Genomic DNA, 12,654 nt, shown 5'->3' with positions numbered 1-12,654 from the left:
TGCAGTTTCTCACATGAATCAGCCACCAGCGCTGTATCATCAGCAAACAACAACTGACTCACTTCCCAAGCTCTCTCATCCACAACAGACTTCATACTTGCCCCTCTTTCCAAAACTCTTGCATTCACCTCCCTAACAACCCCATCCATAAACAAATTAAACAACCATGGAGACATCACACACCCCTGCCGCAAACCTACATTCACTGAGAACCAATCACTTTCCTCTCTTCTTACACGTACACATACCTTACATCCTCGATAAAAACTTTTCACTGCTTCTAACAACTTGCCTTCCACACCATATATTCTTAATACCTTCCACAGAGCATCTCTATCAACTCTATCATGTGCCTTCTCCATATCCATAAATGCTACATACAAATCTATTTCTCACATACATTCTTCAAAGCAAACACCTGACCCACACATCCTCTACCACTTCTGAAACCACACTGCTCTTCCCCAATCTGATGCTCTGTACATGCCTTCACCCTCTCAATCAATACCCTCCCATATAATTTACCAGGAATACTCAACAAACTTATACCTCTGTAATTTGAGCACTCACTCTTATCCCCTTTGCCTTTGTACAATGGCACTATGCACGCATTTCGCCAATCCTCAGGCACCTCACCATGAGTCATACATACATTAAATAACCTTACCAACCAGTCAATAATACTGTCACCCCCTTTTTTAATAAATTCCACTGCAATACCATCCAAACCTGCTGCCTTGCCGGCTTTCATCTTCCGCAAAGCTTTCACTACCTCTTCTCTGTTTACCAAATCATTTTCCCTAACCCTCTCACTTTGCACACCACCTCGACCAAAACACCCTTTATCTGCCACTCTATCATCAAACACATTCAACAAACCTTCAAAATACTCACTCCATCTACTTCTCACATCACCACTACTTGTTATCACCTCCCCATTTGCGCCCTTCACTGAAGTTTCCATTTGCTCCCTTGTCTTACGCACTTTATTTACCTCCTTCCAAAACATCTTTTTATTCTCCCTAAAATTTAATGATACTCTCTCACCCCAACTCTCATTTGCCCTCTTTTTCACCTCTTGCACCTTTCTTTTGACCTCCTGTCTCTTTCTTTTATACATCTCCCACTTAATTGCATTTTTTCTCTGCAAAAATCGTCCAAATGCCTCTCTCTTCTCTTTCACTAATAATCTTACTTCTTCATCCCACCACTCATTACCCTTTTTAATCAACCCACCTCCCACTCTTCTCATGCCACAAGCATCTTTTGCGCAATCCATCACTGATTCCCTAAATACATCCCATTCCTCCCACACTCCCCTTACTTCCATTGTTCTCACCTTCATGGAGAGAGATGGGTGATTATTGGTGCATATGCACCTGGGCATGAGAAGAAAGATCATGAGAGGCAAGTGTTTTGGGAGCAGCTGAATGAGTGTGTTAGTGGTTTTGATGCAATAGACCGGGTTATAGTGATGGGTGATTTGAATGCAAACGTGAGTAATGTGGCAGTTGAGGGAATAATTGGTATACATGGGGTGTTCAGTGTTGTAAATGGAAATGGTGAAGAGCTTGTAGATTTATGTGTTGAAATAGGACTGGTGATTGGGAATACCTGGTTTAAAAAGCGAGATATACATAAGTATACATATGTAAGTAGGAGAGATGGCCAGAGAGCGTTATTGGATTCCGTGTTAATTGACAGGCGCGCAAAAGAGACACTTTTGGATGTTAATGCGCTGAGAGGTGCAACTGGAGGGATGTCTGATCATTATCTTGTGGAGGCTAAAGTGAAGATTTGTATGGGTTTTCAGAAAAGAAGAGTGAATGTTGGGGTGAAGAGAGTGGTGAGAGTAAGTGAGCTTGGGAAGGAGACTTGTGTGAGGAAGTACCAGGAGAGACTGAGTACAGAATGGATATATATATATATATATATATATATATATATATATATATATATATATATATATATATATATATATATATATATATATATATATATATATATATATATATATATATATATATCAACTTGCAATTGTTACTCAGTGGTGTGAAGGGTCCAGCCTTTATAAACACCTCCACGTTCAGGAGACTAAATTTGAGCTTATGAGAATTATTGATATTGCGCGGCAAACATCTCAAGGCATGGATTACCTCCATGCAAAGAATATAATACATAGAGATTTGAAGTCAAATAACATATTCCTTCACGATGATTATACAGTCAAGATAGGGGACTTTGGTCTTGCTACAGTTAAGGGTGGTCGATGGTCGCAAGAATGTTCTGGTGGGCGGCAAACCCAGCAGCCTTCTGGATCAATTTTATGGATGGCACCTGAGGTGATACGAATCCAGGATGAAAACTCTTATACCTCTCAGAGTGATGTATATGCATTTGGAATAGTTTTATATGAACTGTTCTCAGGTTGCCTCCCATACTCAAATATAAATAATAAAGACCAGATATTGTTCATGGTTGGTCGAGGGTATTTGCGGCCAGACATGACTTATCTACGCTCAGATATGCCTAAGCCAATACGTCGTCTCTTTGATGATTGCATTAAATACAATCGAGATGATAGACCATTATTCCCACAGATCCTAGCCAACATAGAATCATTGGTGCGTTCCTTGCCAAAGATCCATCGTTCTGCAAGTGAGCCAACACTTACACGCACACACTTGAACACAGATGATATGATGTATCTGTGTGCATCACCCAAGACGCCCATCAACTCGGGTGCCTTTTTGTTCTCGACTGCTGGCAACATTTAAACCACTGGGAGAGGATTCTTCTCCAGTGCCACACTATCTGTGTTGTCCCATGGAGGATATTTTATTAGACCTTGCCAGCTAAAATTTTCCCATGGAACCAATCCTTTACCTTTCTCCCTCCTTCCCATGAATTTCATCTGCTAAGTCACCATACGGAGCCAGTTTCACCCGCTTCACAAGTTGAGATGTTCCATCAAGACACCTTTAGGCCATACTAGCTGAACTTTTGTATTGCGTGCACCTAGCCAAGATTCTACCAACTAAGATCTTACCAGTGGCTTATCCAGGCCTTGTCAGAAGCAATTGTAAAACAAAAATAATGTGAACATTTTGAACTTCTAAAGCATCCTCAGTTGTTACCATGACAGTCCCAACAGACTTATCAGAGTGAACTTCATATTTCACAAATTTAAGTAATCTTTGCAATGTTTATTCACTGGCTTCCCCTGTTAAAATTGTATGAATTTCTCTGATCTTGTTGACTTGGTTAGCTTAATTCTGTAAACCATCAACATTCAGGTAGTTTGACTGTTGCAGTATTATCATCTTCCTGTGCCCCAGTGACTAGTTTACTATAATCAGTTGTAAGTTAATCCATGCCTATGGCTAATTAATTTATTTTGCACTATTTAATTAGGGGTCACATCAGCAGCCTCATGCCATATTGGATGTTATCAGCAGATGAGTGAACTCATTGTGGCATTATACTGTATTCTGTACTCATTTGAGAAGTTTATCCCTAATATTCCATTTACTGTCAGGATAGTCCCTGTGATATTATTTTTATTGCCTCATTTTAAACACAAAGACTTTTATGTTTTGCAAATTAGTCAGCTTGCTTGACAATGCACAAGTGTGCCCAGCTAAGGTTTTATATAATTTCTTGGTTCATTTAAGATTTGTGAATTTTTATAATTACAGAAAACCTGATATATATGACATTAGTATATCCCTGGGGATAGGGGAGAAAGAATACTTCCCACGTATTCCCTGCGTGTCGTAGAAGGCGACTAAAAGGGGAGGGAGCGGGAGGCTGGAAATCTTCCCCTCTCGTTTTTTTTTTTTTTTTTTTTTTTTTTTAATTTTCCAAAAAAAGGAACAGAGAAGGGGGCCAGGTGAGGATATTCCCTCCAAGGCCCAGTCCTCTGTTCTTAACGCTACCTCGCTAACGCGGGAAATGGCGAATAGTTTGAAAGAAAAAATATATATGTATATATATATATATATATATATATATATATATATATATATATATATATATATATATATATATATATATATATATATATATATATATATATATATATATATATATATATATACATATATATATATATATATATATATATATATATATATATATATATATATATATATATATATATATATATATATATATATATATATCCCCGGGGATAGGGAAGAAAGAATACTTCTCACGCATTTTCTGAGTGTCGTCGAATGCAACTAAAGAGACGGGAGCGGGGAGCTAGAAACCCTCCCCTCATAGCAATTTAACTTTCTAAAAGGGGAAACAGAAGAAGGAGTCATGCGGGGAGTGCTCATCATCCTCGAAGGCTCAGATTGGGTTGTCTGAATTGGGCTCAGACTGGGTTGTGTGGATGTAACCAAGATGAGAAAAAAGGAGGGATAAGTAGTATGTTTGAGGAAAGGAACTGGATGTTTTGGGTCTGAGTGACACGAAGCTCAAGGGTAAAGGGGAAGAGTTGTTTGGGAATGTTTTGGGAGTAAATTAAGGAAGAGCGAAAGAAGGAGTAGGACTACTCCTGAACCAGGAGTTGTGGGAGTGTGTGATAGAGTATAAGAAAGTAAATTGATATGGGTAAAACTGAAAGTGAATGGAGAGAGATGGGTGATTATTGGTGCCTATGCACCGTGGTATGATAAGAAAGGTCATGAGAAGCAAGTGTTTTGGGAGCAGTTGAGTGAGTGTCTTAATAGTTTTGATGCATGAGACCGGGTTATAGTGAAGGGTAATTTGAATGCAAATGTAATTAATGTGGCAGTTGAGGGAATAATTGGTGTACCTGTGGTGTTCAGTTTTGTAAACAGAAATGGTGAAGAGCTTGTAGATTCGTATGCTGAGAAAGGATTAGTGATTGGGAAAAACCTGGTCACAAAGAGATATACATAAGTATACATATATAAGTAGGAGAGATGTACAGAGAGCATTATTGGATTACGGGTTAATTGATAGGCGCTTGAAAGAGAAACTTTTCGATGTTAATGTGCTGAGAGGTACAACTGGATGGATGTCTGATCATTATCTTGTGGAGACGAAGTTGAGAATTTGTAGAGGTTTTCAGAAAAGAAGAGAGAATGTTGGGGTGAAGAGAATGATGAGAGTAAGTGAGCTTGGGAAGGAGACCTGTTTGAGGAATTACCAAGAAAGACTGAGTGCAGAATGGAAAAAGGTGAGAGCAAAGGACGTAAGGGGAGTAGGGGAGGAATGGGATGTATTTAGGGAAGTAGTGATGGCTTACGCAAAAGATGCTTGTGGCATGAGAAGCGTGGGAGGTGGGAAGATTAGAAAGGGTAGTGATTGGTGGGATGAAGAAGTAAGATTATTAATGAAAGAGAAGAGAGAGGCATTTGGACGATTTTTGCAGGGAAATAGTGCATATGACTGGGAAATAAACAAAAGAAAGAGGCAGGATGTTAAGAGAAAGGTGCAAGAGGTGAACAAGAGGGCAAATGAGAGTTGGGGTGAGATAGTATCATTAGATTTTAGTGAGAATGAAAAGATGTTTTGGAAGAAGGCAAATAAAGTGCGTAAGACAAGAGAACAAATGAGAACATCAGTGAAGGGAGCTAATGGGGAAGATAATAAAAAGTAGTGGTGATGTGAGAAGGAGATGGAAAGATTATTTTGAAGGTTTGTTGAATGTGTTAGACGATATAGTGGAAGATATAGGGTGTTTTGGTCGAGGTGGTTCTCGATGTGAGAGGGTCAGGGAAAATGATTTGGTAAACAGAGAAGAAGTAGAGAAAGCTTTGCGGAAGATGAGAGCCGGCAAGGCGGCAGGTTTGGATGGTATTGCAGTGGAATTTATTAGTAAAGGGGGTGATTATGTTGTTGACTGGTTGGTGAGGATATCTAATGTATGTATGGTTCATGGTGAAGTGCCTGATGAGGGTATTGACTGAGAGGGTCAAGGCATGTACAGAGTAAAAGATTGGGAAGAGCAGTGTGTTTTCAGAAGTCGTAGAGGATATGTGGATCAGGCGGTCGCTTTAAAGAATGTATGTGAGAATTACTTTGAAAACAAATGGATTTTTATGTAGTATTTATGAATCTTGAGAGGGCATATAATAGAGTTGATAGAGATGCTCTGTGGAAGGTAATACGAGTATATGGTGTGGGAGGCAAGTTGCTAGAAACAGTGAAAAGTTTTTTTTATCGAGGATGTAAGGCATGTGTACCAGAAGGAAGAAAGAAAAGTGATTGGTTCTCAGTGAATGTCGGTTTGCAGCAGGAGTGCGTGATGTCTCCATGGTTGTTTAATTTGTTTAGGAATGGGGTTGTTAGGGAGGTGAATTCAAGAATTTTGGAGAGAGGGGTAAGTGTGCAGTCTGTTGTGGATGAGAGGGCTTGGGAAGTGAGTTAGTTGTTGTTTGCTGATGATACAACGCTGGTAGCTGATTCGGGTGAGAATCTGTAGAAGTTGGTGACTGGGTTTGGTAGTGTGAAAAAAGAAGCTTAAGGTAAATATGAATAAGAGCAAGGATATTAGGTTGAAATGAGTTGAGGGACAAGTTAATTGGGAGGTAAGTTTGAATGGAGAAAAACTGGAGGAAGTGAAGTGTTCTAGATATCTTGGAGTGGATTTAGCAGCGGATGGAACCATGGAAGCGGAAGTGAGTCAGAGGGTGGGGGAGGTGGTGAAGGTTCTGGGTGCGTTGAAGAATGTGTGAAAGTCGAGAACGTTATCTCGGAAAGCAAAAATGGGTGTGTTTGAAGGGATAGTGGCTCCAACAATGTTATATGATTGCGAGGCATGGGCTATATATAGGGTTGTGCGGAGGAGGGTGGATGTGTTGGAATGAGATGTTTGAGGACAATATGTGGTTGTGAGATGGTTTGATCGAGTGAGTAATGAAATGGTAAGAAAGATGTGTGGTAATAAAAAGAATGTGGCTGAGAGAGCAGAAGAGGGTGTATTGAATTGGTTTGGTCACATGGGGAGAATGGGTGAGGAGAGATTGACAAAGAGGATATATGTGTCAGAGGTGGAGGGAACGAAGAGAACTGGGAGACCAAATTGGAGGTGGAAGGATGGAGTCAAAAATATTTTGAGCCATCGGGGCTTGAACATACAGGAGGGTGCAAGGCGTGCAAGGAAGAGTGAATGGGAACGACCGGGGGTCGTATACCGGGGTCGACGTGCTGTCTGTGGATTGATCCAGGGTTGAAGCGTCTGGGGTAAACCATGGAAATTTTGAGGGGGGACCTGGATGTGGAAAGGGAGCTGTGGTTTCGGTGCAATACACATGGCAAGTAGAGACTGAGTGTGAACGAATGTGGCCTTTTCTGTCTTTTCCTACCGCTACCTCGTGGGGGGAGGGGGGGAGGGGGGGGGTGCTATATCATGTGTGGCGGGTTGGCGACGGGATGGATGAATGCAGCAAGTATGAATATGTACATGTGTATATGTGTTTATGTCTGTGTATGTATATGTATGTATACACTGAAATGTATAGGTATGTATATGTGCGTGTAGGCCTTTATGTATATGCATGTGTATGTGGGTGGGTTGGGCCATTCTTTCTTCTGTTTCCTCGCGCTTCGTCGCTGATGCGGGAGACGGCGATTAAGTAAAATCGATGTAAAATAAATATACAATTATATCGATGGAGTGATAAGAGAGATGAAAGCAAAACTAGGGATTTTTTGGGCTGAGATGGAGTTTAGCGGTGAGATGTGTTGGCTAATTGCAAGCCTGTTTGCGGATGATACAGTGTTGTTTGCGGAGAGTGAAGAGGAGTTGCATAAGATTGTAAGTGTGCTGATGTGTGTAAGCGAAGGAGATTGGAGATAAGTGCAAGTAAAAGTAAAGTAATTGTGTTTGAAAGGAAGTGGAGTGAAAGTATAGATTTTGTAAAACCATATAGAGAGAAAGAGGAAAATGTACTAAATTGTTCTTTGGATATGGGGGGAATGACTTTATTAATGGGACTCAGGTGGGGTTCCACAGTTTGTCAAAATTTGATGTTATGTCACGCTCTTGCCATTGTACTTTTACTTGTCAACCTAGAAATTGTGAACCTTAATCAATATATTGCTCCAAAACGTTAATGTAGCATATATTTATTTTCAGAGTGAAAACTTTTTCAAAATTTTTATGAAACTGGGAAGTATTTCCACATATATGATACAAAAATGTTAGGTTGGAATACCACAGTACACTGGAAACATGCAGTTGTTTCGAGCAGTTTATTTAAATTTGATATAAACTCTGACACTTTAGCATTGTTGTTCGAATTTATTTTGAGAATTGAGTATTTCGTTGTAGAGACGTTTGAGTTGCTCAGAATACAATAAGGCAAAATATGAGCTTTTTAACTCATAAAGGACGTCTGAATATCTTACAGATGAGGAAAATCTGAGGCCACCGTCGTGAAATGATTCCTAATTTCAAACTTTTATCTTACCTATAAATTTTGTCATCAGATAAATAATTTGAAGCATATGCGTCAGGTCTTTCATAAACTTTCCTTGTCAGTGGTTTCAAGGTATCTTAATTTGCGGAATTAATTAAAGTGTCATGTGATATAACAATTATGATCATGACTGACTTTATTGCATAGCAATCAAATCATAATATGACTGATAACCTATCTATCTCTATCTATCTATCTATCTATCTATCTATCGATGTCTCTAACGTCCATTCCCTCTGAAAACTCCCATCAAGGGTTGGCCAGAGCAAGGGTCTCCAGTTATCCCTGTCCTTACATGCCTCCTTCGCATATACCATTCCACGCATTCTTCCCCGGTTTCTCTCTCTCCAGTATTCCTCCACGTTATTTGCCTACGTCACAAGTGGTCTTCCACTTACACCAATCCTTTTAAATGTACTATCATATACTTCTTGTAAACGTACAGTCTTGCATTCTTTCCACATGCCCAAACCACTTCAAAATATTACGTTTCACCTATTCTACCTCTCCAAAATTCATTCCATCTACATTCCTTGACATACTACATCTCTCATACACCCTTTCATTTCTTTCTTCATTCCATCTAGTCACCAAATGCTGGCGTCACCAAATGGTTGGAGTTTCTGGAGATGCCAACTGAAGAGAGAGAGTTAGTCCAGAAGGAAACCCCATCTATTGAGGACGAATTTGTTATTAAGATTAAGTTCTCCGCGAGAAGGAACTATATCATCCTACAAGGAGGTCGTCAAGGGGTCACTCAGGCTTGCCTAAAACTGCAGCGTCTGGTGGACCTGTCTCGGCCTAGTGGTATCAACCTCCTCGCGGAAGTGAGCAATACTTCGTCCAGGGTTCGTCCTTCCAGAATTTGGCCGTGTGGGAACGTCTTACGAATGGTGAATGTTGACCCCAGTCTTTATGGTGTAGTTATTAGTAGATCAGGGCAAACCGTGCAGGTCATTAGAAATAAGTATTGTGTTGACATTTACGTGCCCGGGATGGCGGAGGAGCACAAGACAATCGATATTGTCGGACGAAGGGAAGATGTGCAGCCGGCCAAGAAAGAGGTGCTGTGGCTCATTAGAGAAAACACCAGGCTTTCCTCCAGAATGTACAGCAACTCTCAGAGGCGCTCCATCCAGTCTTATGAGAGAACGTCCAGGAGGACCCCGGGGGCTTAAGGCTGTGTCTAATGATGTTGCCGAAGAGGTGAAGTCTGAAGTTGTGACTGATGGTGTAGCCGAAAGGGTGAAATCTGAAGTTGTGACTGATGGTGTAGCCGAAGAGGTGAAGTCTGAAGTTGTGACTGATGATGTAGCCGAAGAGGTGTAGTCTGAAATTGTGACTGATGATGTAGCCGAAGAAAAGAAGTCTGAAATTGACTGATGATGTGGCCGAAGAGGTTAAGTCTCAAGTTGTGACTGATGATATGGCCCACAAGGCGAAGTCTGAAGCTGTAGTGTCTGGTGATGACTGAGCGGAAGATAGCGAGGGGTTCTGGCGTCTTGACTGATAGCCCAATGAAGGCTGTGGAGTCTGGTGACCCAACTGTCTCCGGGAATGTGTGGGGCTGTGCCGTGTTATTATTGTACATTTTTATTTAACATGATATCAAGGTAAATTGTAAATAACTATTTCATTCTGTTATCCAAATCATCCATGGCTATATCCACCATGGACAGTCATCCATGGCTATATCCACCATGGACAGTCATCCATGGCTATATCCACCATGGACAGTCAGTCATCCATGGTAAAATGCCATTCTCAGTGCCGAGGGAGGATGACATGGTCAGGGTGTAGTGTCGGGGCCCCAGTGGGGGATGGTGGCCCCACAAGAGGTCATGATAGTAATAATGATAATTATGATATTGATATTAATGATAATAATATCAATAATGATAATGTAAAGAATAATGACATCAATAACATATTAATATGTATGTATATATGGTAAATGATGATGATAATAGTGATATTAATAATAACAATATCAATAATATCAGGAATGATGGTAATAAATATAATAATAATTGATAATAATGATAATAGATAATGATTATGATATCAGTGATGATATTTATGATAATAGTAATGGCGAGGTAGCGCCCGGAAAACTGACAAAAAAGGCCACCACATTCGTTCGCACTCAGTCTCTTAGCTGTCATGTGTAATGCAGCGAAACCACAGCTCCCTATCCACATCCATGCCCCACAGACCTTTCCATGGTTTACCACAGGCATTTCACATACCCTAGTTCAATCCATTGACAGCAGGACGCCCTTGCTGATGGTGTATTTGTACTGGAAAGCAACATTACAAGAACTGTTTGTTAAGAACATGTCTTAGATGAGCTAAGTTGGGAGAATAGGACAACACTAAACCATTCGATTTATCCTTATTTGTCACATATTTGTTACCAGAAGCATAAAATGTCTTCCTAGCTTTCCAGTAAGCTTTATTGTGAGAGAGGAAGAATTGTGTTTTTCATACATTTAACTTTTACACATTCATAACCCACTGACTCTCGTGAGCAATTGAGGTTGCGCCACAATCAGAAGCAGGGTAGGTGATGGAGTGAGGGCTTCGACGAGGCTGTACTCTTACTCTCGTCGACTGATGATGGCATACAGCTGCACCGAAGGGTTAGTCCGGTAACACCCACATTGTCCTTCCATCACTTATATATATATATATATATATATATATATATATATATATATATATATATATATATATATCGCTTTCTTTCTTCTCCCTCCCTCTCTATCTCTTTCAATATCAGTGGCTTTCCCCCCCCTCTCTCTCTCTCTCTCTCTCTCTCTCTCTCTCTCTCTCTCTCTCTCTCTCTCTCTCTCTCTCTCTCTCTCTCTCTCTCTCTCTCTCTCTCTCTCCTCACTTTCTTTCGTCTCTCTCTCTTTCTATCTTTATCTCAATCGATATCAATTGTTTTACCTCCTCTCTCTCTCTCTCTCTCTCTCTCTCTCTCTCTCTCTCTCTCTCTCTCTCTCTCTCTCTCTCTCTCTCTCTCTCTCTCTCTCTCTCTCTCTCTCTCACGCCCTCTGTCTGACTGTCTGTCTGTCTGTTTGTCTTTCGGTTGTAGTGAAGATAAGCATGTAGTGAGGTTGACCTCAGGTCAAACCCTACAACAGGGTTGTAGTTCCGCTGTGCATTTGTTGAGGGTTGAAGGTGACGTATGGTTCAAGGTGTAGTGAAGATGCGTTGAAGGGTGTCTCCTTCTGCAGTGATGACCATGGCTGGCTGTACTAGTGTTGCAGGGGGAAGGATCATATTGCTGCATATTACTCGCGAAATATGGCGGGTTTATAGATCTATCTTCACACTAACGCCCTCTCTAAGTGTGTCTGTGGTTTTTTACATACCTTCCAACCGGCTGTGACATGGCTGGCAAGTCTGCAGTATTTAAAGTTTAGCGCTTGAGAAATAGAAATAATGAATATCATTCGTAGGGAAGTAAAGGGAAGATGTCCATCATCCGCCCGCCACCCGTCCCTTGTAGACGTGTCGCCATCATCACACCTGACGGACCGACAGACAACTCCAGCCACCACCCTGGCCAACACCTCCACCACCACGATCCTGGGAGCAAATGTTCTTCGTTTCCATCGCTTTCCTGTTTAATCATTCCTTGCTATTTCTTCCTTATATCATTCCGACACATGCAGGTCATCGCGAAGTCACAAGCAGATAGCAGACTGGAGAGGCGATACCGGGGAAAACGTTAAATTTCTATACTTTTTACTTCATGTTTCCATTGAAAGGTACTTCAATTTCTCCAGAACTTGGAAACAAGGACCTTTCGCCTAAGAAAATAATAAATCTCTCAATCTATAATTCTATCTATTTATTCATCTATATGATCACTGCACCCTTTATGTTCATCATCTGTTCACTAAACCCTTATGTTCATCATCTGCTAAGCCCTACATCATGTTCATCACTTAATATTCACCACACTATAACGTTAATCATACGCTCTTTACCCACTTATGTTCAATACATCTTCACTACACCCTTTCGTTCATCATATGTTCACCACACATTTACGTGACATGACATGTTCATTACTACCTAATGTTCATTATTTGTTTAATGCACCCTTTTCTTCACCATAAGTTAAGCCCATCCTCACCTTTATCATTGAATGTCCACTACGCTTATGTTCATCTCAAATTCA

The 12,654-nt window shown here is 40.6% G+C and overlaps 1 protein-coding gene across 1 annotated transcript; it reads left to right on the top strand.

The window, feature by feature from the left end:
* Nucleotides 1-2,024: 2,024 nt before the first annotated feature.
* On the top strand, nucleotides 2,025-3,716 carry LOC139747752 (serine/threonine-protein kinase B-raf-like; the record flags this gene model as incomplete). Its single annotated transcript, XM_071660343.1, has 1 exon — nucleotides 2,025-3,716. A coding segment is annotated over one exon (753 nt), but the record flags the coding sequence as incomplete, so codon positions are not given.
* Nucleotides 3,717-12,654: the final 8,938 nt, after the last annotated feature.

Source organism: Panulirus ornatus, chromosome 70, assembly GCF_036320965.1.
Source record: "Panulirus ornatus isolate Po-2019 chromosome 70, ASM3632096v1, whole genome shotgun sequence".
NCBI lineage: Eukaryota > Metazoa > Arthropoda > Malacostraca > Decapoda > Palinuridae > Panulirus > Panulirus ornatus.
Note: the sequence above shows the minus strand (reverse complement) of the source record. Positions and strands in the feature narration are given on the sequence as shown.